Here is a 27,946-nt window from a genome sequence, read left to right on the forward strand (position 1 = left end):
TATATTGTGCTGTTCTGGTTTCACTGTCATCCTGCAACTCTGAAGTTTTTCAGATAAAATAAGAGACAAGGGTGAGTACAGCACTTTCCTGTGGAAAAGTCAATGGGTAAAAGTACTGTCAGTGGAACAGTTTCCAGTATCCTGGAACAAGCAAAAATCTTTGTGCCTATGTGGTCATTCTGAAAATTTATCACTCTGCAGTTATTCTTGAATGCGCAACAACTGAAAAAAATGGCACAAACTTGACCATTTCCCATTATCATTAGCATTCCCTCTGGAAAGAAAGGATTAGCTTAAAAATTCCAGTTTTTCAGTGCCTTAAATACAAGTTTGGAATTTTGTGAGACATGATAAACTGAGTAAAAAATTAGCTGCAAAGTATGTGTTGCATATTAAGAGAAAATGTATGGTCATGTTTCTTTTGCCATTTGCTTTATTTCTTCAGGAAATTGTAGCCCTCATGTCATGGAATTGATTCTAATTTTAATTCATTCTTCCAAAAATATCACTTAGCACATGTACATGGCACACTTTTGAGTGAAAATTTCTAACATCTGGTATGCTTTGGACATCTAGGAAGTTTCTGTGATCTTCTAGTTGATATATTCTCAAGTCACACCACAAGTGAGACAGAATTTGCATGTACATAGATAAAGGCTCTGTAGTAGAAAAGAAAAGAAAAGAAAAGAAAAGAAAAGAAAAGAAAAGAAAAGAAAAGAAAAGAAAAGAAAAGAAAGAAAAGAAAAGAAAAGACTTCAGTCAGTCTAGAGCACACTCACATTGATCGTGAATCTGTTAACATAGTCTAATACTCTAGGAAAGCAAAATGAAATATTTACAATTATTTTGTGATATAGTTTTCCAGTCTTATGGCCTCAAGCACTTTTTTTTGCTCTAGTCTAGTCGAGCCATTTAGCTGAAAATTTTGTCCAGTTGAAAACCAATCTGCTATCTCCCACTGGTTAGTACCTTCTGTAGAATAAACATATCTATAAACATAATTCTGAAACAGAATTGATAGCATGCAAACATTTCTCTTACTGTTGTCTAGTTTTACTTGATGAGTATATTATCTAACAGGACAGACAGTCTGTAGAAGATGTTTCATCGGAAAATTCCTTCTCCTTTGGACATTCTTCTTCCTGGAAGGAGCCATTTGTTCAGTCCATGTGCTCTAATGCAAGTACATTTGGGGTTCAAGTGTGCATTGAGAAGAAAAGTGTACATGCAGCATTTATCAAAAATGTGCCTCTTTATTACTTTATTGGAGAACATGACCTTAGAATGAGCTTCAAGCCAGGTAAATACAATTGTGCAATGGGTGGGTAGGTGAACTGTTGTTGGTGTGTGTGTGTGTATATATATTTTTTTTTTGTACGTACACATATGTGTCTTTTGTACCTTAAGAGCCACTAAAACTACTGTTAGAACTTTTGGCCTTGCCAGTATTGTCAGCAAATTCCATTGCAGCATGAATCCACCCCTGCTCCCTCTGCCTGAGCAGCGATTCCCAGCTCTCCTAGGAAGTGGCCATGCAATGCAGCACCTCTCAGCATGGCCAGCATCACACAGAGATGATGTGCACCTGCAGAGCATGTCTGATGCGTCCTGAATCGTTGGATTTGGGATGCAAGCACAGAGCAATTGGACATGGGCAACAGATCTAATGCAGTGTCCTGTAGCTACAGTTTAAAAACCCAGATTCTTAAAGGGAATTAAGGATTAACCCTGCCTGGATCTAGTCCTAAATGTCTTAATCCATGATCATAAAAATTTAAAACACAGCAGGCCATTGAATTTAGGTCTGGCATAACTATTGGGCCATTCTTTATAACTCAAGAGGAAAGCCTTAATTTCTGATGCCTAACTCACCCTCCTGTAGTGTTATCTAGCTAAGAAATCCAGTTCACTAGATTTGAATCTTAAACAGATTATTTTGTTTATTGACACGAAGAGGTTCTAAATTTTATTATTGCTAGTATGTATTTTAGCTCTTGCTGAAATAGTTTTTAAAAGTTACTCAATTCACAAACATTTCAACAAATAATAGCAAATAAAAATGGCTTATTCTATTATTCAATTACTACTATTAACAATAATACTAATTGTTGTGAAATTTCAGTCTACACAGATGTACCTATTGAAAAAATACAAGTCACAATTCAGGCAGGAGATCAAGCTCCTACAAAAATGGTACGTTTGGTAACATTTGAAGATCCAGAGGCACAAGCATCTTCCAGCAAAGGAGCAATCAAAAGAGTGAAAAAAATCCTTGATGACAGTGATAACCAGGTACTGCTGCAAAAACCCCCTTCTAGGCTTGTGGGAAGCTTTGTTACTTCTATTTCTTTTACTAAATACCCTCCCCTTTTAGACAGTAAACAAGAGTTGGAAAATCAAGCCAAGCTTTGGGGTACACAAGGCTTTCTGTGGGTCTTTTGATTGAATTCATTTACTTTTGCAGTAAATATGGTAAAGGACTTTAGGGAGAGCATGTTGGTTTGGTAGGCTTCTCTGACAATAAGTCATGAAAGATACAAAATAGATGTTGTGGGTCCAGATGGTAGCTAGCACCTTTCAGTTACTACAACTGTCAGAAATGTATGACACCTTCCTATATACCCATACTCCTCTGAGGTAATCACAGTTACAGCCATATCACTACTAACACTAGTCACATATAACTGTATGATCAACAGTATCTACATGGGGATTTGGAGTATTGTTTTACTTATTTGTGTTGTTGGTACATTATTATGTGTTGACCTTATTGCAATGTATGCTATCCTTATTGCAAAGGATGCTATCCTTATTGCAAAGGATGCTATCTCAGGCTTATATCTTGCCTTTTAAGGCAGCAGAGAGATTGATAGCTCTCTGTATCTATTTTTCTGTAGAGACATAGAAAAATAGTTTTCTATTTATTTCCAATGGTTTCTAATGGTTTTCATAATGATCTCCAATCTACTAGGCAACAAGAAATTCCAGAAGCTCCTCATCCAGTGCCAGCAGCATCAGTGAGAGCGCTGAGAGTACAACGAACTCCCCCTCCAGCAGTGACTCTGACAACAGAGCATCGCAAGGAGGCACTCAAATTAATCTGAAGTCAAGGCGATCCAAAACCAAAGAAAAGAAATTCTACCCATTTGGGGACAGCAGTAGAAGTAGTAGTAGCAGCAGCAGCAGTAGTAGCAGCAGCAGCAGTAGCAGTGATAGTAGCAGTAGTAGCAGCAGCAGCAGCAGCAGTGATAGTAGCAGTAGTAGCAGCAGCAGCAGTAGTAGCAGTAGCCGCAGCAGTAGTAGTAGCAGCAAAAGCAGTAGTAGCAGCAGCAGCAAGAGCAAAAGCAGTAGCAGCAGTAGCAAAACCAATAGTGGTAGCAGCAGTAGCAACAGCAAAGGCAGCAGCAGTAGTAGTAGCAAAAGCAATAGCAAGGGCAGTAGCAGCAGTAGTAGCAAAGCATCTGGTACAAGGCAGAAGGCTAAGCAGCAGTCCAAGACCACATCATTTCCACATGCCAGCGCAGCTGAAGGAGAGAGAAGTGTCCATGAGCAGAAACAAAAAACACAGAGTAGCAGCAGTAGCAGCAGAAGAGCCAGCAGCAACAGCAGGAGCACCAGCGGTAGCACCAGCAGCAGCAGTGAAAGCTCTGGTGTTTCCCATCGCCAGTGGAAACAGGACAGACAAGCTGAGACTAAACGTGTCAAGTCCCCATTTAACAGTCACAGTAGTTACGACATTTCTAATGAATGGGTAACATTTTTAATGCTTTGACTTCTACTAGGAGGTGATCTTCACTGAGTAGGTAATAGCTTTCTTTTGGAATTTTGCAGGAAACATACCTGCCAAAAGTATACCGGCTCCACTTCAGGTCTGATCACACCCATTGGGTAGGTGCCTAATTCAATTGCACATTGCTATGGTGGCTGGAGCTGATACAATCAAGCATATTGCTGGAAGGCTTTGGTTCATTTCACTTGACCATTCCATATTGTCTAATAATATCACTCACTACTGACAAAATAAGAATAATTATTACTAAAATCCTAACTATTGTACTGCATCCCTCTGTTGCAGTTCTAGCAGCCTTTTTGTAAGGATATCTTTCAGCTAGATGCTGTAAAATACTCAGCTAACAAAGACCATTAGAGAATTATAAAATAGCAGGGCCTTCCAGCAGTATTAACTGCTTCTGTATTATTTGGGGCAGTCAAAATCATTCTGTGTCAGAAGCCAGGTTCAGTATGCATTACTGCACAGAAGTATGTTAAGTACATCTAAGGATGACAAATTTTGTAGGTGTCACCTACAAAGTTATGAGTGCTGCTTATGAAAGAGAAAGATGATTTGTAGTGTTTTTAATTAAATATTATCTTTTTTTTCAATATATTTTCTAAATAATCACTTATTAAGTTCAAGTTTAGTTTTGTCTGACATTAGAGCTTGACAATACAATGTCACCATTTACAATCACTGTATGCATGGCATTCCTATTTGCAGAGAGGTACAGGTGGATATAAAGCACATCCTAACCAAATTTCATGTCTGCTTCGTGATAAAAATCACATGCTGTCTATGTCTAAGTTGCCTGCACAAGGAGGCTTATAGCTCTGATTTTGATGTCTACACTAAAATTAGAGGCTATAGCATTTTTAACTTATTTGTGTTTCATAGCATTCAGGCCACAGGACTTCAAGCAGCTCATCGTCATCTTCCTCTGAGTCTGGAAGCAGCCACAGCAACAGCAGCAGCAGTGACAGCAGCAGCAGGAAAAGCCACACGAGCAGTTCCAGTAGCAGTAGCAGCAGTCACCATCATGTGGAAAAGGGTGCCCACAGCTCAAAGAGAAGCCCCACAAGCAGAGGAGCCAGCACTCACCACAGACATGGATCCAGCCTGACGCATGAGGTAGTATCTCAGAAGCCGCAGACCTGCTTAGACAGGCAGCACCAGGAAGTAGTCAAGTTTGTAAACTGAAACTTACACTGCACTGAGGTTCATTTTCCCCCTGTAAAAATATTGTTTCCAAATTCCTTTTACCTTGGAGTTTTGTTTATTGATTTCTGTATTACATTGTCCTTCATTTCTAAAGGCATTAGCTGTACGTGAAAGCCTGAGTCAGAAAATGATTGAAGAAAATAAAAGGAGATGGGATATAAATTAAAGGGGGAAAATAGTTCTTTTTTCTTATGAAACTCCAGATTTTCCTAAGTTAAAAAACTTAGAATCTAGGTAAAAATGCAAGTTAGAGGGATTTAAGGTTTATTTAAAGAACCAATAATAAACAAAACAAAACAAGAAAACCAAAACCCACCAACTTAATTCCTCCTAGTGGTTGTGAGTGCATGCTGAGTGTAAATAAAATCATAATGCCCACAGTTATTACTGATTAGGAAAGTCCCATAAGGCAGTGATCATCCTTATCTTTAATACACACTTGGTATTCCAGAACCGTGCTGAGTACCAGGTAGTTCTGCAAAGGCAGAAAATGTCTATGGGAACTCTGCCACCACAAAGAATTTCAGAATAATTTGTTTGAAGAAGCAATCGTATGGTAGAATACACTATGCATGTGTATAACTGTATGTTGATATCCAATATGTATGTAGACAGTTGTTCTGAATATCACAATAATGCACAAAATCTTAAGTGTAAAAAGATAGATAGAAGAATCTTGGATGATCTTGTATGAAAACAATTGCATCCTTGAAAATTTATCTTGTTAATGAAATAACTAAGACTGAAATCAAAATTATTCTTAATTACTGGAGATAAAGATAAGATGTACCATAAACTAAACTGCTGAAAGGTGGAGGATTCTACTTGCTATTGGCATACGTAATCCGGACTGTAGGCTCTCCAGTGAATACACTGAAATACTTAAGCACAGATGGCTGGGGGTTGTTTTTCAGCGCAACTTCCTGGGAGACGTAATTCCACCTGGCATTACGATTGTGGCACAGGCAGTAAGAAGTGACAACAAAAATCAAGGTTATCAAGCTACAGCATATGTTCGTTCCGATGCTGCCAAAGTTGATGTGCAACTAGTTGTGGTTCAGCTGGCTGAAACCAATTGGAAAGCATGTGCTGATGCTGTAATACTGCCTCTGAAAGCACAGGTAAGTACACAGGCAGCTTTGCCAAGCAAGACATTTAAAAGGCCCACGGTTTTTTAAATAAGCACAGTGCACCTGCTGATTAGAAAGTCCAAACAGGGCATAGATAAATATTTTGAATGTGCTCCAATTTCATTAAGAAATCAGAAAACGTTCATAGATTTCACTCTCCTTTTGAATCACAACAAAAGCAAACACAAAACAAAAAACAGCCACTTCAAAATCTTACTCCCCCCAAAATTTTTATTTTCAAGATGCATCAAAATGGTATTTATAGAATTATTTTAAAAGTTTGAAAATATTTCTACCTACTTATTATTTATCATTCAAGTTTGCTTTTCTGGGAATCAAACCGTTTTTCTCTCTATAACTCGTTTCATAAGATCAATTACTCAAAGGCATCTGAAACATTCTATTTCTTGTGATTTATATGAGATAACAGAAAAATTAAGGTTAGATAATGGGTTGAAACCTGAGAAAATGATAAAATTTTTTCCACTCCTTCCTGTGCTGTGCTTCCAGTGCGCCTATAAAGGAAACAAGTCTTTGGATGACTATCTATAAATTTATATTTTTTGCAGCAACAATTAACTAATTCATCCCATTATTTCAGAATTCAAAATGTAGAGGTTCAATACAGGAAGTACTGCAGAAGACTAATAGACATTTTAGTCCAATCTTCTTCTAGAACAAAATATATACTGATCATTATCTTACCAAGTTTAAGGAAATCTCAGGAAATTATAGCAAGCCTTAGCCTATCTAGAGTGAAAGCCATGGAAACAAAGGATCAATGTGAAGTTTCAGGAAAGAAGAAAATATTTTATTTTGGAATTACTAATGATGTTTCTATGATTCTTTTCTGAAATTTGGGTGTCTGTTTTCCTGTCCATAAAGGCTAGAATGAAATGGGGCAAGGAGTGCCGAGACTACAGGATAGCAGCCTTGGCTACCACAGGCCAACTGGCAAGGAAGCCAGCCGTGCAGCTGAAGGTGCAATGGGGAAATGTTCCTTCCTGGATAAAAAAGACAAGCACAGCGTATGTAGTTTGCTTTTTCCTTAACTATTGTGTTGCCTTTTTCTACATTAGTTGCCATTATAAATGCACTGAAAGAACTGAATGATTTTTTGAACAGATATTTTTTGAGAAAACACAAGTTCAGAGGCACAAGAGTATTCTTTGAATGTATTCTAGTTCCCCCACATGCTTCATATTAAAGGGCATCCTTCAATTATTTAAAATTTGACGTGCTTAATTTAATTTCCCTTATTAAATGATTGGATATTTCAGTTCAAAATGCCTCTTTGTTTTGAAATGTCTTTCTATTCAGTATTAAAAAACAAACAAACAAACAAACAAACAAAAAACTGTTAAAATGATAAAAAATAAAAACAACACATTTCCTTAAAATAAAATTAAACATTTTGTTTTAGCCAAAGTACTTTGACTTCTCAGTTTTCCCTTATTTTCCTCCAATTTTTTCAGAAATGCCAGCAATCCTCACCCTCTAATACCTGTCTTTGCTCGTGGAGCTGAGTTTGTCACATCTTATTTATCTCTAGATTTATGCAGTACATTCCTGGTGCGGCACTTGTGTTGGGCTTCTCAGAGGCACATCAGAGAAACCCATCTCGTGAACTTATTGTACGGGCAGCTGCAACATCTCCACGAACAATCGATACAGTAATTAAAGCTCCTGGGGTATGTGTCAATTTTTCTTTGTCTATGTGGATTTTCAACTTACTTGTTTTCATACTTATGTATTTAAAAATAAATAAATAATAAATTTTAAAAGTTAATCATATATTTTAGAGGAGTTGTTATATACCTGATAACATGAGTATTGAAATATGTAATCTTTGATTTTGTACTGCCTTGGTGAAATAGGACAACAAGCAAAAGCAGAAAAATCTATATTGAAATACTTTATTTCCATGCTGAGAACAGTAGTTAAGCCCAGGCCCAGGCTGCTTCAAATATGACTGCTCTATGCTTACAGCATTTTTTTACCCTATGTGACAGTTCTGTGAGATGTATATGGGCCTGAGAGCAGATAATGGAGACCCTGAGAACATCTTGCACTCTGCAGCAGCCAAGTGCAGCATCTAATGATGTTTGTGCTTCAGTCCCACAGCTGCAGTTGACTGCACTCTGTGAGACAGGTCTGAGCAAGTTAAAACAGCCACAGATAATTCTGTGGCTTTAACTCAGCTTTAACTAAACTGAAGCAGTTAGTTACAGTCTCAGAGCAGCTTGCACAGGCTGGATCTGCAGAATCCCACTGATTAATTGGTCCTTGTCCACCAAATCCCTGTGCACTGCTTTGAAAGTTTTCCCCTATGGGTCTGTAGTAAATTAATAACAGCTCGCTATTCATAAACAGAGAAATTAGTGTGTCTTTAACCTTCTGCTGTGCTTCAGAATTGCAGGATCTTTATTACATGATAATGAAGGAGTAGGAACATTAGGCATTAAGTTGATGCCCTTGGTAAATGTCTTCTATATCTACAAAAATAAGAAATCTTACCAGAGTGGCACATCGTGACATTTTTCAGCCTTTAATGGATGCTGCTCACTTTGACAAACACATCCATCAGATTAGTTACTTAATTTTTTCAATCATTTTTTCAAAAGTCACACAATTATCATTTAAACTTCATCTAAATAGGTTACTTTCTACTGTTCCTAACAATTTCTCATAAAAGTCAGGAATTTAGACCAGAAGAGAGAGTAACTGCTAAGAAAAACCTGGGTTTGGGGCATATCCTAGAAAGACTAACACAACTGCAATTGTGTATCTACCTTCAAGATATTTTTCCAGGATGTCTTTTTTGTTTGTCTCTTTGCAGTGATATCACAAGCAATATGGCTCAATATATCTTAATGTTTTTTTCATTTCTACTTTTTCAGGTAACGCTTTACTATCAGGGACTCCGCGTGCCATTCACTTTGCCCTTAGGGCCATCATCTTCATCATATGAGACTAGAGATATCACTGCCTGGAATTTCCTTCCTGAAATAGCTTCACAAATAGCACAAGAAGATCAATGTAAGTACTACTTATATGATTGTCTTATGAGAAAGCGATGTTTGTAGATCCATCCTCTGAGACAACTGGGACTTTTCCCATATTGGTCTTCTAGAGGGAAGCTTAGTGTCTCCAACTCTGCTTTCTCAAGTACATTTGAGAAATGTACATAGAAGTACATTTACTAGCAGGTGGATGAAGAGACTTCAAACTGATGTAAATCTTCTGAGTTCAAGAATCATTTCTACCACCAAGCCATAGACATCATCTTTTGCCCCTTCTAAGAAGGTGCCATCTCTGTGTTGAGAGGCATCATCTGATGGGTGTAAGACAAATAATTAAATTTCTGCCATGTTTATTATTTTATTAAAAAAAAAAAATCATAGAAGTTTTAAGTGATTGGTGTCTAACACTTCTGTGGGAAATGTGAACTAATTTCTGTAATGGTTGCTACTTTTAGTATCTGAAGACATTAGTAAGTAAGTTTTAGTAACTATACTGTCTAAAGGTTTGCTTTTAGCATGTCAACAAAGTCAATACTAATATAGTCTACATCTGTTAGCAATTGTGAAATCCTATTCTTACAGACTCTGGCAACATTAAAAGATTCTGCAAAGAAGATGCTGAAGTTCTTTTCTATCTACTGTGCAGTCCAGTCACACAGAGGCGGCCTTTAGTACTTTGCAGCAATACACTATGCCATTGTCACATCCGCCATTTCTTTTCTGGTTTTGTTTTGCAGCCACATGTGAAGTCAGCAAGGGAGATTTCAAAACATTCGATCGCATGAGCTTCTCATGTTCTTTCAATAAAAGCTGCAATGTGATAGTGGCCCAAGATTGTACTGAACATCCAAAATTCATCATTACTGCAAGAAAAGTTGATCACCAGTCTTTGTCAAGAGAGATTCACATAAATACAAGTTCAGCGTAAGTGTGGTTTACTCTGAAGGCTTAAAAATGAGATACAGAACTTCAGGGAGTTAGTCTTGGAATGGAGATGCCTAGTTTGGATGCAACTAGTTTACAGTCACATGTGTGAGGATTTACAGAATCCTCATCTGACAGTCTTAGATTTCATTTTCCTCATACTCAGTGTCACAGTCAGGATCTTATAACCTGCTCCGTGAGTTCCCACAGTGTCTTTTTTGCAGAGGCTGAATCTCAGCACTCAAAGTTCCAATACATTTTGCATTTTGAAATGAAAGCAGCTCAGTCACTCATTCACAATCCAAATGACCAAATTAGCTCCCTGATAGCTTTGGTCACAAATATTTCAACCTTACATTTTAAATTCACCACTAGTTTCTTCTTTTTTTTTCCTTATAGGAACATCACAATCTGTCCTGCAGCAGATTCATCTCTGCTCGTGACATGCAATAAAGAATCAGTACTATCAGACAGTGGAGTTTCTGAGTATGAAAAAGGTGAGCTTTCATACCCACAACTCTAGGACTCATTCAGAAACAAAGCATCTTTAAGACTGTTTTTAATAAGCTTCACAGAAACATCACAATGTTAAGAAAACACAAATGGGATTAATTCAAAGAAAAACTAAAGATCATCTCAGTATTTGTATTGCTTAATAATTCTGTGTTTCCCATAGCAGTTACATGCTTAATTTTCCTTGCTATAACTGAGAGGTAAAGCAGTATAAGAAAGGGCTTATGTCCAAGACTGGTGCTTGTTTACAGAAAGTGTACTTGTTATAGTCACAGTTAACATACTTCGGGCTAGATATTTGTCTGGAGAACCACCAATGTCATTTTCATTTCAAGATTTAATAGACTGGATACAGAAGTAAGTTCCAACTACAGGAAACCATGGTAGAATGTTTTCACAAATGAATTGAATGTTTCTTCTCTTTTTGATCTCTTACAAAACAAAACATCAACAATTCCAAACCTTCTGACTTCAGCAGAATAATGGAAACTGTGAAGGAAAATGTACTTTGTGCTACTCATTTTCTCCATTACTTTAAAATTATGATTAGATATCTTTTTGCAGACAATATTAAAATTTATAAGAATGGAACAACAGTTATTGTGGAAGCTCCAACACATGGTCTGAAGAATGTGAAGTTTGATGGTGAGATCCTTAAGGTATGGTGCTTTCTTTCAAAGTTACTGTCTTCCTTCTGTTTAGTGCCATGCAAATGTAGCAGATCATCACTTCAGTACTCACTAAAAAGATGCACTGTTTTACAGGTTACTGTTGCTTCATGGATGAGAGGAAAGACCTGTGGAGTCTGTGGAAATAATGACAGAGAAAAGCACAATGAACTCCTAATGCCAAATCATAAGCTGGCACACAGCTGTTCTGCTTTTGTTCATTCATGGGTACTGCTAGAAGAAACCTGCTCTGGTGGTGAGTAGATCTGAAAACAATTTATGCTTGGAGAGAATACAATTTCAGGTTTTCTCTGCCAATAGCTGGAAAGATTTTTTCTTTTAAAAGCAGTATTTTACTTAAAATGACAACAGCAGTATATATACATTTTAACTTCATTAACCACTGACTTTTTAAAATACTGCCTGTGAACACAGAGATTATACAATACAGCAAGTCTTTGTCTCATGTGCACTTCAATGTTAAATAATTGATTCTAACATAATTTCTTACAGTAAATAGCTTATTTCTTCGAGAGGCAAGCTCAGACCTAAACTGACCTAACTGAAGTCAGTTTGATTTTTACTGCTGAGACAACTCAGTTGTAGCCGCTGTCCGTAGGCTTAATTTAATGAAACAAACTGCATACTATGAATGCAGTAGGTCAAATCTGAAGTATACGCAGATTTTCAGAGTCCACAAAATTTGTTTTTCTTCTGCATCATCTGAGGGTGCAATTTTAGGGAAATATTTAGAAATACTACTAAAGTAAAAGCTTCCTCTCACATGGAGCTGGAAGAATAATGATGGTCTCCCATAACATCAACACAGTTTTGTTTTGTACATCTCCATTTACCTTGGACCTGAGACAACTTTGTTGAAGTTAATGGTTGCTTTCTCCTTGACTTCAGTGGCAGCAGACTTGTTCTTATCTGTATGTCAGGAAACAGAGTCATAGCTGGGATCCTGTTAAGTTTCATTATACCTTTCTAGTGAGATAATTACAGCATTATAAAAATCATCCAATACAAAAATTATCCTTGATGTTATTATATAAATGCTGCCTTTTTTTTTCCTACCCACTCACTACAGTTGACATTTTTCCTAATGCAATGAAGTAGCCATTGTGCCTGCAGTATCTATTCTTAATAGCTTCCAGATATGAGAGGTTATTTTCTGTGTATTATATGGTTCTAAAAACTGAGTATACACAGTTCCATTTGGGTTATATTGTGCAATTAGATTTTAAATATAGCTCCCCTTACAGAATCTCTCTTCAGTCCCCCAACTTATTATCATCCTATCTCGATAACCTTGCTACTGTGAAAATGGTTTGTCAGGGACCTGTGTTTTAATAAAAGCTGAAGAGAAAATATGGACCTTTATTATTGCAAGGATCGATTGGGATTTATTTCTACAATTTTAACTACCTTTCTTTTTCCTCTTAGGGTGCAAACTGCAGCGCAGTTATGTGAAGCTGAATCGAAATCCTACTATTGATGGAGAGGAATCTACATGCTACTCTGTTGACCCGGTACTGAAATGTATGAAAGACTGTACTCCAACTGAAAAAACTTCCGTTAAGGTTGGCTTCCACTGTTTCCCAAAAAGTAAGACATTTTTCTTTCTGTGTCACATACTGTAGGAGCTCTGTCAGAACACTCGAAAGAACAAAACACAGAACAGCCACACACAGAACTGCATGGCTCCAGCTCCTCTCTGAGCTGCTGTTTTTAATCCCATTACTATTTGCTATAAACATTGACAGTACTGGACAGCTAAGAGCTAGTTTAGACGATGACAGGTAGCGTCATCTGAGGAAAACTGAGGTGGTAAAAGGGGCAGAAGAGATCAATAAACTTTTTTTCACATTTTCAGGATCTCCATAAAGTTTTGATAAGCAACAGTAAGTCCTTTTATGCACATTACAGCCTGCAATTTTGTGTAGTCCAGGGCAAGCAAGGCAATTGAAAGTCAGTCAAGTAGTGTGACATGACTGCTGTGATTAGGCTGCCATGCTACGCCACTATGCAATACATCAGCAAAAAACACACTGCTGAAATGTTCTCTAGATTGCTCCCAAAATTGGTTTGTTTTTCAAAGGTACTTTATATACACAATCGTGTACCCCAGATTTTTAAAAATACTGAGTCTTTTTCTCCTTTCACTTACTTATACAAATTTACCATGAATGTAATGCATGATTACAAAACACAGCTATATACACTTGAGAATCCAGACTTGAATCTGTAGATATTTCTGGTACATTCCTTCCTAAGTCTTCTAATGGATCACTCAGTACATAGATATCATAGACAGAAATCACCGCTTGAGAGTATCTGCTAAATTGATCTGTTTTCCATGCTAACCATTATTAGCCAAAACCACAGCAGGGATGATGCAGTGTAGTTTCACTGAAACCAATGAATTTCTATATTGAGTAATACTAAAGAGAATCACTATTATATTTCTGATTTAAAACATCTATCTAGAACTTCACACTTTTTGCTCATGTTATTAATGTCTTCCATGTGCTGATTCAGCCCACAAAAGGAATGAGTATCTTTTTATAATAGTCAACATTCTATGAGTCAATTTAACAGGTACCGCAAAAAAATGCTAATAGTTTTCTGACAGTTCCCTGAGAAGTGAATAGATGAATCCTTTTATGAAAAGAACACTTTCAGCAACAACAAAAAACACACTTCCCAAACCTTGTCATATCCATGTTTCACAGATTTCTTTTTTGCATCCAAGTCTATATCTCTGAAATGTCATCAACCCAGGCCACTCAGTGCCTCAGAATATTAGACTATAATGAAGTTGTCTCATTCCTTCACAAAAACGTGTTAGGAAAAGAAAAGAAAAAAAAAAAAAAAAAAAAAAAGTTAGTTGTCACAGCCAGTGCTACTTTTACAGCAACTGCAGGCTTCTCTGGTTCATTTACTGAACCAGAGGCTGGGAAGTGTGCTAACAACACTCCTAATCAAGGACTTTATTTAATCTATCTGGAAAAGGAGGGGGAAGAAAAGGAGGAAGGGGAATGGTTGCCATGTGAGCTTTCTTTCTTTTTTTTTAAACCATGATGATTGTTTTTTCTCAAGCAAGAGATCAGTAGGAATACAAGGCTAACCCTTGTAATTTAGTCTTTTTATTTCTTTGTTCAATGATTTGGAGGAGAAGCATAAATAAAATCCCCATCCTTCCCAAGCAGTGAACATGTATTTGTATGCACAGAACAAAAACTTCTCCTCAGCTCTTTGTACGAGAACTCAGACTTGATAATCTATAGCATCAAAAGACAGGGACCGCTTCACTGTCACCAGTGAGGAAAGGATAAAATGAAGTTCAGGGGTACAGACTAGCCCGTCCTCAAATCAGTGAGCTTATAGTCTTATGTTCTTGACTGAGGCAGACTTTATACCTAGCTTAAGTCCATGTGTCCGTTTGCATGTCAAACATGCCACCAGTCCTGTCCATATGGATGATAGCTTTCAGCCACAATCCAGTTTGCCCAAGGAACTATTTCCTACATGGATATCAACATGGATAGACCCACAGCTTAGCCTCATGTGTCACAAGAATCAATGCTTATAAAAAAAATAGAACTCAGACTTCTATAGCAGATTTCAGACTTCTATAGCAGATGCCATTTCACAGCTTGGAAATATGACATACTTTAAAAAATAAACACCTCAAGCACCTTTCTGGGAAATATTTGGCATCTAGATAATTATGAAAAAAATAACTGTGCCTGGGTTGAACAGTAATTCAGCCAAGGAGAGTGTCAGCATTTCAGGAGATAAGTGACCAATATAGCCTAAACACAGCAGTCTCCAGATTTTTCTGTGATGAAAGATGGCATGTCTTAAATGTATTGTCCAACTGAGGGATGAAAAAAAAAAATAAATAAATGGAAGTAAAATTATGAAAGCTTTACCCATTCTCATTATGCAAACTTAATCTAAATGGATGTCCTAATATTCTTCCAGATGGAACGATAAACCTCCAACTATCTAAGAATATTTATTGGGAGGATGAGTATTATTATTCCATTTAGATTATTCCAGCATTAAGGGATATGGCTTATTCAAGCTGCTGTTGATAAAGCAGTGTGGTAAGGTTAATACTGCAACTGACAATGCTCTGCCAGATTTCACAATATATGGGAAACTTTAATTAGAAGTTTATGAACCTCTGAAAATTCTCCAAAGGGCTTATACTTCAGGATGAACTTCAACAAATAGTCAGCTGAAATATGCACTGATATGCAGCAATAACATTAAAAGAGATTGCTGATGTATATCGGGACGTGGTGGTCTTACTTAGAAAGTGGTTACCTCCAGCACTTTTACTGGCTCCTGCCTGTTGTCATTTTACTTCATGAAATATTATTCATTTTGGTTTTAGGGAATTATTATAGTAATTGTATCATGGATGAAAATCCTGCTCCAAGTCAATGAGTCAGTGAGATGTCAGTTGTGGGGGCAGGATTTCTTTCTTTACTTGATGAGGGAGTTGGCAGCCATCAAAACAGGATTTCCTTGAAATGTAATAATTTGCTTGATGTTCGTTAACAATAGCTTCTCGCTTCTGACAGATACTGCTGTAAGCCTGCTGGAATGGCAGAGAAGCAGCGATAAGAAATCTGCATCTGAGGATGTTGTGGAGTCTGTGGATGCTGACATTGATTGTACCTGCACTGGTGACTGCAGTTAAGCAAAATTCTTTAGTGTTGTGCTATAGACATATTACAGAAATAATTGAATAGCTGGACAGATAAGAAGGAATGTGATAGCTGTAATAAAATATTAAGAAATGTGCTTGAAGAAAGTAAGCTTTCTCTATTGCATCCAAAGTCAAATGCATTATGTACAGTCTGCACAGCTTAATAAATATGTTGTTCATTAAATAAGTATTCATGCGGTCTCCCTCTTTATTTTTCTCTATCAACAAAACAATCAGACCAACTATAATATTATCCAGAAATTCTGCTTCTTTTTATCTGAAATATAATTATAGCAGTCCTCTCTTAAAATTATGTTCACTAGGTGATGAAAGGAAAACATGATTACAGCTACTGCTAACATTCCATTGTGTAAAGAATTTCATATTTAGCATACTAAAGACACAGTAAGCATTTGTTTTCTTTTATGTTTTCTGGTAAAGAGAAAAGTCTGTTCTTGGAACCATTCTGCAAAAAATACATTTTACTCCCAGCAAGACCATTAGCCTTAGTACATTCTACAAAGGAATGAATTGGACTGCTAGACTCCCACTGCACTTTCCAGAGAGCTATAGTGCGTGACACAGTCCACATTTTGATTTAAATTTCAATGGATGTGCTGTTACTTCGTGAGCTAAAAGTATGAATAGGATTTTTTATTTTTATTATTTTGGTTTACCATTTCTATTGTATGTCTATGAAAATGATGCCTTCAAAACCTTCAGAGAACAAAAATACATCCAAATACTCCAAAAATAATATGTAGAAATGTGTAAGATCAATGGCATCATAAAGCTAAAATAAAGGAGGACAGTCATACTGTGTTTAAACAGTAGACTGTCAATCCGCAAGCTTTCACTAGGCCTACACAGAAAGGCAATTCCCTCCCACCCCAGGGGAGCAGGATTAGGTGGCAACTCCACACCTCATGCAATGGCACAATATTCCTTCCCTTGTAGAGGAATCAGCCATGCAGTGAGCTGTGAGATGTGCTCCATAGCAGGCAACAGCAGCCAGCAGCCAAGTGCCTTAGTATGTGCAAGGTAGTGCTGAACCCAAATGCTGCCAGGAAACTGTCATTAAAGAAAATACTTCTCTTTCTAAGTATAAACTGAGCTATCAGAAAGAGAACTGAAGACTAAATAGCTGAACAATTACAGAATAACATTTCTCAAGGCTTTTCGTTCAAGATGAGAAACACAAGTGAAGTACTCTTACTTTCTCTCAGTAGCTTGAAACTAAATTGGAATTAGATAAGATCCAGTCTTTCTCAGTGTACTGCACCTACTTAACTACTTAATGAAGAAAATAAGCCATTATGAGTTCATCCAAGGCCAGACCCCAATGGGCTAAGCTCTGACACAGGGCAAATGCCCTATGGCAGTTTGTTTGTCTCAGCAGCTCTCACCTCTCTGGATGACAGGGAGCAGTGCATGGCTAGAGTACACAGAGAAGGGTACCAGTTTCTTCACCCAGCCTTTACTTAATCTATACGCTATATTTTAGAAACTTTATACACACGGACCCTTTAGTTAGATAGCTGGTACTAAAGAGCTTTTATTTTTACTTTTTTCTCAAGGAAGTTCAAATGCAGCCCAATAGCATGTGTTTTTACACTGTTTTCATTTGTAATAAAGCATTCATGAATTCCTTGTACAAAAGCTGCATTTTGCTAACTCACTAGAAATGCTGCACTCCAAAAAAGGCAGCTGCAAACAAGAGAGGAGATGATACATACCACTTTCCTTTAAAATCACACTAATATTGCACCTGGAGAGCCCTTCCTGGCTTTGTTTTCCCTGTGGCTTATGGAAGATTTGCCATTGACTTTCATAGGATCAGACTGGAGTCTGTCATATTTAATCCAACACCCTTCCCTTTAATCTGCTTGTTTACAAAAGAGAAACTTTTGCGAGTCAACCACTCCAGATAAGTCAAAGGTAGTGAAGAAATGCAGTGAGGGAAGAAAAAGGAACTTTCATGCTCGATGACTAGAATAGGAATTCAATAGCAACAAAGGGCCCTTAGTAAGAGAAGTAATTCTGCCTGCTGTAAAACAGAGGCATGACACTAATTAACAATGATCAAATTGGAATGTACAGTACAAAAAATACAAGCAGTTCATAAAGTCAGAAATTATTTACAAATTGTTAAAATTATTAGGAAAAAAAAAAAACTTAATCAGAAAAACTGATCAGTGGTCTTACATTAGCTTCTCCACATAATGATATATACAACGAGGATATATAATAACAGTACATCCTGTATCATGTTAAAAGTTTTAGTGTGCCATATCAGGCCTGCCCCCGGTGAAGCACCACTTTCAGTCCTGCTCCAGCACCCCAGCAGCCAAAGGTTGCCCCTAGAAGAGCAAATTCACATCTCCTGCTAATGGCAGAAAAAGGTGACCTGCTCATGGTACACCCCTGACAGATGCCTCTCCTGCAGCAGAAGCTAATCTGTTCACACTAGCCTTGCTTTTCACAGGAAGCAAAACTCCCACCAGCAGGATGCTGTCTATGCTGGCTTGAGCCCAGCAATCCTAAAGTAATGCTCAGTTCATGCACTGTCCCATACATAAGGAAGAAAAGATAAATGTGTCTGTCTACAGCAGAATTCACAGTCCATCTCCTTACTAACACAGCCAGGGCTTGGGAGCAGGCCCAGCCCAAGAGACCCCAGGCACATACCATTGCCTAGTGTTCAAGCCATGGGTTAGACACAGCTCTTCTTGCTTCCATCACCAGGGAGCAGCTTTCTTCTCTGTCCCATTCCAATTTGTTGGTGCCCTCTTGCTGAGGCAGATGGATACCTGTGTCTGACTCCATTGATGTTCCATCTGTAAAATCCAAACATAATGAAAGTTAGCAAAGCCTGATGTTGGCACTGGGCACTGAGAACTGGCCCATTTTGCCAATAGAATTAAGAGCAATAGCAGTATGAGTGTGAAAAAGACCTTCTGGAGTGTCTAATGCACCACACAGACATTTCCAATCCATCTGGGAGGATATCTGGACTCCAGATTTAAAACTCATTTTGAAGTCATGCCTGTCCTATCTCATAAAGCAAAACACAGTTATGTTGCCTACTGAGTATTAAAATGTATATTTCACAGTCTGATCTCTTACACACTCAGCTTTTCATTCCCAGTACTTCCTAACGCCATGAATTAAAGAACTTCAGATTTTATTGTAGTAATCAAGGAAAATGACCACACAATTATAGCACTCCAGTATTGGTTTTTTTTTTGTTGTTGTTTGTTTTTTTTTAAGTGTCAGAAAAACAATGCAGGCCTAAACATTCAGGCTCAAGTCCTAACCCTGCCTTTGTTGCTCTGTAATCTGGTTTTGCAAAGTGTTGGGGGATTTCTATGCCTTTTTTTCTGCATCAGAATGATATAACCACTTACCTACTTGATGTAGTCAGAAATGCTTATGAGTCCTATATGCCTTTTGCAAGCTTTTTTGTGATGCTAGAGATGAAAAACAATTTTTCCTCTAGATCTCGTAACCACAGGAATATATCTTATTGCTAGATCAAAGGTTTTCATTTTCAGATTCAACTAACAGTAAAATAACAATATATTTGGAAAAAATCAAAACAATATGCTTCATTTGTTCGTGGTCAGTTTTGGTTAAACCTTAGTGGATTCACCATAAAAGCCTAGAACTGGATCCTGCTATTACAGTGGAACAGGCAAAAGGCTGCTGGAGCCTAGACAAAGGCAACCAACCCCTTGTCCATCAGACCAGGCTCTTTTGATTCACTAATTTTGAATGACACAGCGACTCTCAGCAAAGCATGGCTGTTGTGCTCCAGAGAAAGGAGCTGCGGTAAGAGAGGAAAGGATAAAACCACTAATATCAGACCCCTCCTGGAAACGAAATGCCTGCTCCCCAGTACGAGCATCAAAAAAATAACTCATACAATTCTAACCCTGCTGAATGAAGTCTGTGGTTAAACTCAGCAGAGCCAGGCTTTTACTCAGCATGTTCAAATGAGTTATTAAATGAACTTTAGTTGTCCCTAAAAATAAATGTACTATGTGGATCTGAGTGTAGCTTATGAATAAGAAGCCTTGGGAATCTAGCAAATACTGTAGCTAGGGCTAAACCCGGAGACAGCACAGGCATTGCAGGAGAGAGGAGCTATTAGCAGCCATTTGAGCTGGATACTGAATACAAGGTCTCCTATGCCATCTACTGGCTATTTTATTTACTAACAACGGGTTGAATCTTCAGGGTTTATTTATAGGTTTGATACATTCCAGGCACTTTAATATAAATTCTAATCAACGTTTGAGGTGTTTTTTCCCCCACTATCCTCCATACTTGATTACTATGTGTGAGGTTTGTTTTTTTGGGTTTTTTTTTTTCCCTGTAAGTACATTACAATTCTGTACCTTTCTGAGTACCATTTCACATTGTCTCTGGAGGAAAAAGACATTCTCATTTCTGTTATTGCTGGATAGGCAGTAATTATACTGCAGGGCTGAGAGAGCAGTTTGCTAAGAAAATCCAAAGATGTTCAAAAGGAGTACTTCTGGTCCTTCCTAAAGGAGCCTGAAAGGTTGTTATTATGGTACCTGAAAAGGCATTAATACACAGACAAAAAAAATACATCTGTTTTTCTTTCTTTCTCTTGCAGTTCATTTAGTTGCAATTCACATTGAACAAACATATGTCCTAACACAATTAAGTTTATTTTCAGATGGATTTTGAGAAGTAGGAATCATGATAAAAATGATAATTATAAATAAATAATAATTAATAAATAATAAAAAGATAATTATATAAAATGAAATACATGCAGGAATTTAAGCTAAATAAGCTAATGCCGGAATTCAACTTGGAATCCTTCTTATATGTCCAAAACAAAACTACTAACATAAAAAATTTGCTCATGACCATGAGACTTTGGGATTGATATACGAATTAGATTACCTGTGGAAAGACTGATGAAGACTGAGGCTGGGGCAGGAACCAGCAGAGAAATGCTTACCTTGTCATGACACTAATCTCTATTACTTCAGTAATCTCTCTTACTTCAGACTCACTGTGGACATATTAAACTCTGTAATATGGCTGTACTATTTCTATTTGATCCTAATTTGGATGTCTCCACAACATGCTTCATTGTGCACTAATTGTTTCTTATGACTTGTATTATGTGTTGTAACTTCCTTGTATCTGAACACGGTGTACAACTTGGGTTTCACATCTCAGGTGGCTGTTAAACCCATTCATCATTGTAAGAAAATAGGTGGGAACCACTGTTACATTACTGACTGTAATAACAGATCCTGCATCTTTTGTGGGTGTCACTAAATTAAAAGTGCAGAGAGAACCTTGAGTGAGTCTCCTCATCTGTCTTGTATATGAGACAGGGCTAAGACCTGTAGCTATTACAGCACTTCTGAGCAGATGCAACGATGATCTTTACAATGGTAGAAGTTGAGAAAATCAGGCAGTTACAAACTTTGCTATTAACAGGTACAGGAGGGACTATTTGGAATTTCAGTCTTGAGTATAAGCACTGTATCCAGAATTTTTACCTTCATTTGTGAAGCTGGGCATCATTCTATACAATGCTACTGCTTCCCACTGAAAAATCTCAATACAACCAAACTGAAATGCTCCAGAGGAATTAATTGGTGACCTTGCCTGACAGACCAAAATAAATCTGGCAGGCAGGTTGCCCCTTTTGCCAAGTCCTCAGATCCCCAGCTGCAACTGCATGAATTACAGAGCTCCCAAAGCCAGGTAAGGCTGCCAGATCCCATCCAGCTCAGAGCCAGCTCCCATGCTGCCTCCAGCCTTCAGTTTGGCTCTGCAGGCTCCTAAGCATGCCCAGGGCCAGCTGGTTAGCACCAGGCAAACAGGGAACCTGGCATTCTCCCCACCTTTGGGCCAGGTGGTAGATCGACAAAATGGATTGCTCCACTCATGAGAAATGCTGTGATGCTGATATCTCCTTTCCTGCACAGAGTGAGAGGCAGAGTGACAACCCTAAAGCCCTGGGAGAGTTCCCTTGTGCAGGGATCACTCTGTTTCAGTCTTTTCACTTGCACAGGGGACTGCAGAAAAAATCCTGGTTTGCAGTGTAAGATGGTAGTGTACATACAAATCATAGAATCATTAAGGTTGGAAAAGGCCTGTAAGTAATCTAGTCCAACTTTTCAGCTGCCACCAGTATTGCTCAGTGACCACGTTCCTCAGTACCACATCTACACAGTTCTTGAACAAATGTAATTGAGAAGAATTTCTCTGCCCTTTTAAAGCTTCTAACACCAATTCTAAGGCTAAGTAATTTGTGGTGCAAATGTTTGAGTACCACTTTCATTCATAAACATGGTGTATGTTTTCAGCACTCCAGTGAAGAAATTTAGTTCATTTCCTCCTGTATAGCTAAGTTCATTTAGTTCATAAATGGACATTTTTGCTCCTCTCAAACCCCTGCTTTATTATTGGCATTGTTTTGGACAGCATTCAGAGAATTGTCTTGCCTAAAACCTAACCCAAACATTAACCTAAGCCCCATATTCACATTTGTCTGCTTGTTTGTTTATTTGTTCTTCTAATACTTTATAATGCAACTGCTTCATTTTGAGATCAGCTACCCAGGACAGTATGCCTGAACTGCCACATATATATTGGCAATATAAATTTCTTTTGTAATTTTATCCACCCCTGCAGCATTGTTCCAGTCACCGGTTCTGTTTTAACTGCAGCTCTGTATCAATACTACTAGCTGCAATTGTAGTTTGTATAACTAAAGTGCCAAAACTCATATTTTAGCTCTGAAAATCTTTCATCCAATAAGATTGTCATTACGCTCCCACAATTCAACAAGCACTTTATCCTAAGGCAGTTTGAAACTAACTGCCACAAGGCATTGGTTGTTTTGAATACAGATGAAGTGCAATCACCCACAGTCAGCCCCCTCAGAAAGACACTTGATAATAACCACATTACCTCATTCTTGAATTTCACTCTTTTCCTCAATATTTGCATTAACATCACCAAAATCATTGAGCTTCACCATTTTCCTCTACATCAGCATGTTTCAAGAAAAAAAAATGAAAATAAAAACTAAACAAATGTGGGTAAATCATTTTAAAAAGTGTATGAGAAACATAACACATGGCATAGACTGCCATACTATTCCACTGCCTCACATTTGAGAATGGCTTTCTCTGGGTGAGAGACTGAAAGTCTGGTTTCTTGGTTATCATATGGCTATTTCACAGCTACTGGGTTTCAATACCTCTTTCCATTCCGAAAAGATTTTCTTCATATGAAAAGACCTCTCAGTTTTAGCTCAACTTTATATGTTCTACTCTTTGTCTTAATTCCTGAGTATATTTTTTGAGGACTTTTTTTCTCTTGTTCGTCAGAAAGCAGGGTTGTAATGAAAAAGCTACATAACCAAGTGTGCTTCAACCAGCTAAATGTATTCACACAGCAAAACCCCAGGAAACGTAGCTGCTGCCTCTGCCATTCCTACCAGCAGCTGTTTGGGCTTATCTCATAGACTAGAGAATTGCTGGGCTCCTCTCTGCTACCCCTTGGTACAGCAAGGAAAGCAGGCTTAAACTTCACCCTGACCTGTAGGTGAGAAAATATCTTGCCTGTACAGTTACACACTCACAGTAGATGCTGATAAATAGACTGAATCATGAATCACACAAGAGTGAAATGAAATCCATTAGCCATGCTCCCTACAGAGCACCCTTGCACTGGCTTCTGGGAGTCCACAGTTTGCAAATTCTGTACCACTAGAGGGCAAACTTGACCAGGCCATTACAAAATAAATTACTGTGCATTAAGATATAAATCAGTTTTAACTGTGACTTGAAGTATGAGAAGGTGGCTTTTCATCTATCCATACCTTTGGAGAAGGTACAGTAAGTGTCTCACAGGTCTTACTTCAGCCACACTGAAAGTATTCACAGCTGTAGTTATGCTAAAACACGTTGTCACTTCATTACATGTGACCCTAAAAATTTGATGAGTATTTAAATTCAGCACTCTTCTCAGATATTCAGGTAAGTTTTGATACACATAGTGATAACATTCAAATCAGCACGGGTGAAAACAAACCATATACATAACAATTTTGAAATACATATTTCTAGCAATCCATTTACCAGAAAATTGTTAGGCATCTTCTATTAAAGAAATGGTACAATGAAAATCTGCAGTTCTATAAATCTCTTGCTGGATTTCATCTCATTCTGAGTGAGCACATTGGCAGTTCAAGACTGGTTCAATAGCTATTTACAGTGGTTTCAGGATCTGTTTCTGGAGCTAGTTGTTATCACATGGGCACTTAGCTATACAGGAGGTAAGTTTTAGTGCAATAAAGTCAAAGAAAGAAAGCAAAAAACATACAAAACACATAGAGAATAACTCAATATGTCATTCAAACTACTAGGAGGAAGTAATAAGTTTATATATGTATATAATTTCTTGAAGGGTTTGTGCAGGTGATTCTCTTAATGGGAAGAAATTACAGTTTTTGAAAGATCCTGCTGCCTTTTATAAGACTACAGAATTGGTATCAAAGCTCAGAAGAGGTCAATTCTCTTCTCCCCTTAGCGTGTAAGGAAGACAACATCTTTCATCAAAGGAAGGTCCAGCTTCACAAATACAATGAGATGCAGTTCTACTGATATCTCTGGAGTTGCATCTGATTGTGGTAGCAGTAAATGTGACCCCCTCCAGTGCCAGGGTGTTATAAAGATTAGGCCAGCAAGCACATAAAATATCAAAAGCTACAGGAAATTTTCAGCACTTTCCTTCAGCTCCTCAGAAGGGAAGTTGTCAAAGTAGCTGTCTGCTAAACATATCATCTGCCTCACTATAGAAAAAAGGATGTCAACACTGCATGTCAAATCCAACCCTGAGATGTATTTTTTAATGGGCAGGATCTGACTTAGACAGATCCCAAATCTCTCTGCAATTACCTGCATCTGCAGGAAAGGCACAAAAGGATTTATCTTAAAGAGCTCTCAAACTATTTTCCAGTCTTGCTTTTTGTGACAGAAGCAAAGTAAAAATCTTACGAAAATATTTTCAGAGGCATTGTTTGAGGACATCATACATTTCGGTTGCTCCCATACCTTCATGCCATCAGCAGTGCCATACAGGTGCAAGAGGGGTGGAGGTTCTGGCCAAGGATCACATGCCTTCAATCCTTCCTGCAGGTGAAGGAAAATCACACTGGATAGTTAAGAGAGTCACCACACTTCACATCTGGTTTCTCTTCTGCTGCATATGGTCACTTCAGTGTTGTATCCAGCCCATGTAGCTAATTAATTACTCTGTATTAACACAAGAGCAGGTTCATGCAGATGAAGATCAGTAATTACATCAGTTTATGATTGTGACATCTGACACTTCACAGGCTTCATCTCTTATTTATACCTACACAAGATATGTACAGAGCCTTAATATAGCTATTTACAAAAACACTGTGAAATCCCATTAATAAAATAAATGGAGAAGCAAGCTGTTATGGTTAAAGGACATTTTGGCTTATGTAACAAATCTCTGTTCTCTCCTGAGTTGCATTTGCTGAGCATATACTAAATGGGCTTAGGTCATAAAAAAAAATAAATGCCTGGACAGGTTTTTGTAAAGGCCCCTGTGTGTTCTCAGACAAGGAGCATCCAGAAGATGTTCACTGTAAAGCCAGCAGCATGCTGGTACGAAAAGATGGGATAGCACATCAGCCACTTAGCCAGCACTCACTGTTCCTTGCTATCATCTCCCTTCCCAGACACCAGAAGCTTTAAAAGGATATGTATAATTTCAGTGCATCTTAAATTTTAAGAAGGGAGAAAAAAGATTTTGAATTATCACATTAGTGTTTTCAGAGTATGTTGAAATAAGACACAAGTATGGCAGAAATTGAGTACCCCTGCTTCTCAGCTACTGCACTCATGCATGCGGCCAGAGCACTTTCCTGAAAAGAGGAGAACATTCCCTTCCTTTAGAGGAAAGAACACTGTTGTCAAACAAATGTGCAACTTTCTAGGATCAATTCCCCAGACTGCCTCCCCGCAATTGCTTCTGATTGAAGATAGCACAAGAATTCTGTTTTGCACAAAGGCATTAGGTAGAAAGGCTTTAATTATTAAAAGAGTGTGAATTAAGCAGATACTGTGCAGCACCTACAGAGTCTTGGTGAGAAGGCACTCTGTAAACAGAATTATTATTTCATCAACACAGTAGACTCCTCACTTAATGGCTCACTAACTGGGCCAGAGATGAGATTCGAGGCGAAGAAATCAATGACTCAAAGCAAGAGATTCAACAAATATGAAACACCTAGTGCTTAACTCTTAGGATTGCATACTGTCTCCAATGGAAGTGACTTGTATCATGCAGGGAGAAAATAACACTCCTGCTGCTGTGTCCAACTGTATCCATAGGAGATAACACTGAACTGGTGCTTACTAGCACTAGACACCCATACTTTAAGGGTATTTTATTTGATTTTTGGTGTTCTCCTTCTGTGCTATGGATGCTAAATAAATAAGAATTGCTACATCGTTTTTCCAAAATGTCCTTAGTGTTATTGCCTTGGCTTTTCTTTTCTTTTTTTGGTAATTCATGACATTAAAGTCAATGTGTTTCTTAGTAGTCGTAGCCTTATTTTGGTGACCATCAGATGTATACATCAATCAGGTTGCTGCTGCTGTAGTGCATGGCAGAATCACCAAAGGGCATCCTGCAAAATTTAACTGTGAGAATCATGCAATCCTTTGCAATTCCTCTGTTCTGACCATTATAACAACTTGAGAGAGCAGAGAAAAGATTTCTAACATGGCTATGGGTGCATGACTCTTCTTCAGACAGCTGGCCAGAGGGTAAATGGCAAGAGCAGCAAGTATCTCTGCTCCCCAGAAGTGAGCACAATTCATGGAAGAAGAATACTTTATTTTCCTACTCACCAGCATACTGATGCTTCACTGTGAAATTACTTCCTACATTTTCCTCTTTTCTTCAGTGCTAACTTAGGGATATAAAAACCACCACGCTGGTTCACTTTTCGCTGAAGTAATTTCATTTTCTCTTCCAGATTCCTGGGGACAATCTCAGCTTCACATTCATCAGTTCCTAATGCAAATCACTGAACCTGATTCTGCAGAGAAACATTCTCGGTGTGGTCAGGAGTATCTGCACAAAGAGGGATTTAAACTGCACAGGAAATCCTTCATTAGGAGTGCTAAAGGACTTTACAAAAGCTAAATAACTCTCTGAAGGAAAAAAGGATTAATATCCCATATTACAGAGGGGAAGAGAGATGATACACTACAGTTTCAGTTCTCTCTTCATTCCTACCAGTGGAGAGCTGGATTGGGCTAGAACCTCTGTTTGTGTACTACTTTTATTTTTGTAGCTACAGAGGGAACAGTCCATCACAATTTTCATCAATCAAGTTGTTTAGAATGTGCTGTTTCTTCTAATTTGTAATTTTTCCTATCATACACCTTTAGCAAATAGGGCTGTTACCAGTTAACGTGACAGGAAAAAAATTATAAATGACACAGAACACTGCTGAAATGAGACTGACACATTGCATGTGTTTTTGAGGATAACCTGTCTTTCTGACACATTTCTCTGCTGCTCTTTTTTATCAGGAGGAATAATGCAGCACAGAAATACACTGTTGAAAAATGGCAGCTTCCAATGCCTTCCCCCCCCCCCCCCCCCCCATAAAAAAAAAAAAATAGCAATAATCTTTTTCCACAAATAATTGCTCCAAATTCAACAAGAGCACATAATGGACAGGAATACAAAATGAATCACAGCATTACTATATGAAACAGCTGTTCCATGAACTGGCCAAGATGAATTTTGACTATATGACTACAACTGCAGTTTGGAAACAATTAGCCAGAAGCAATTATTTATCTTGAGTTGTCATGCTTATTTTATCAGCTCTTTAGGGGGTTCTC

General features: G+C 37.9%; 1 protein-coding gene and 1 long non-coding RNA gene across 3 annotated transcripts in view; one reads left to right on the plus strand and one right to left on the minus strand.

Moving 5' to 3' along the window:
* Positions 1-16,170, plus strand: part of LOC107317574 (vitellogenin-1) — a 44,111-nt gene extending 27,941 nt beyond the window's left edge. Inside the window, exons 21-35 of the mRNA XM_032446247.1 lie at positions 1,081-1,300; positions 2,123-2,292; positions 2,972-3,751; positions 3,832-3,888; positions 4,673-4,906; positions 5,911-6,117; positions 7,012-7,154; positions 7,679-7,817; positions 9,027-9,165; positions 9,887-10,073; positions 10,473-10,570; positions 11,151-11,245; positions 11,351-11,510; positions 12,701-12,862; positions 15,853-16,170. Of these exons, the coding sequence (XP_032302138.1) occupies positions 1,081-1,300; positions 2,123-2,292; positions 2,972-3,751; positions 3,832-3,888; positions 4,673-4,906; positions 5,911-6,117; positions 7,012-7,154; positions 7,679-7,817; positions 9,027-9,165; positions 9,887-10,073; positions 10,473-10,570; positions 11,151-11,245; positions 11,351-11,510; positions 12,701-12,862; positions 15,853-15,971 (2,910 nt within the window). The 3' untranslated portion in view covers positions 15,972-16,170. The remainder of the gene's footprint in view (positions 1-1,080; positions 1,301-2,122; positions 2,293-2,971; positions 3,752-3,831; positions 3,889-4,672; positions 4,907-5,910; positions 6,118-7,011; positions 7,155-7,678; positions 7,818-9,026; positions 9,166-9,886; positions 10,074-10,472; positions 10,571-11,150; positions 11,246-11,350; positions 11,511-12,700; positions 12,863-15,852) is intronic.
* A 1,340-nt stretch (positions 16,171-17,510) lies between these two features.
* Positions 17,511-27,616, minus strand: LOC107317575. 2 transcript variants are annotated; one of them, XR_001556929.2, is made up of 4 exons: positions 26,939-27,616; positions 25,103-25,180; positions 18,669-18,817; positions 17,511-18,340 (listed from the first exon to the last, which is right to left on the minus strand). It is a non-coding gene; the product is annotated as an uncharacterized LOC107317575 (long non-coding RNA). The 2 variants fall into 2 exon arrangements; XR_001556928.2 differs by having other exon boundaries at positions 17,511-18,817.
* Positions 27,617-27,946: the final 330 nt, after the last annotated feature.

The sequence above is a fragment of the Coturnix japonica genome, chromosome 8 (assembly GCF_001577835.2).
Source record: "Coturnix japonica isolate 7356 chromosome 8, Coturnix japonica 2.1, whole genome shotgun sequence".
Taxonomy (NCBI): domain Eukaryota; kingdom Metazoa; phylum Chordata; class Aves; order Galliformes; family Phasianidae; genus Coturnix; species Coturnix japonica.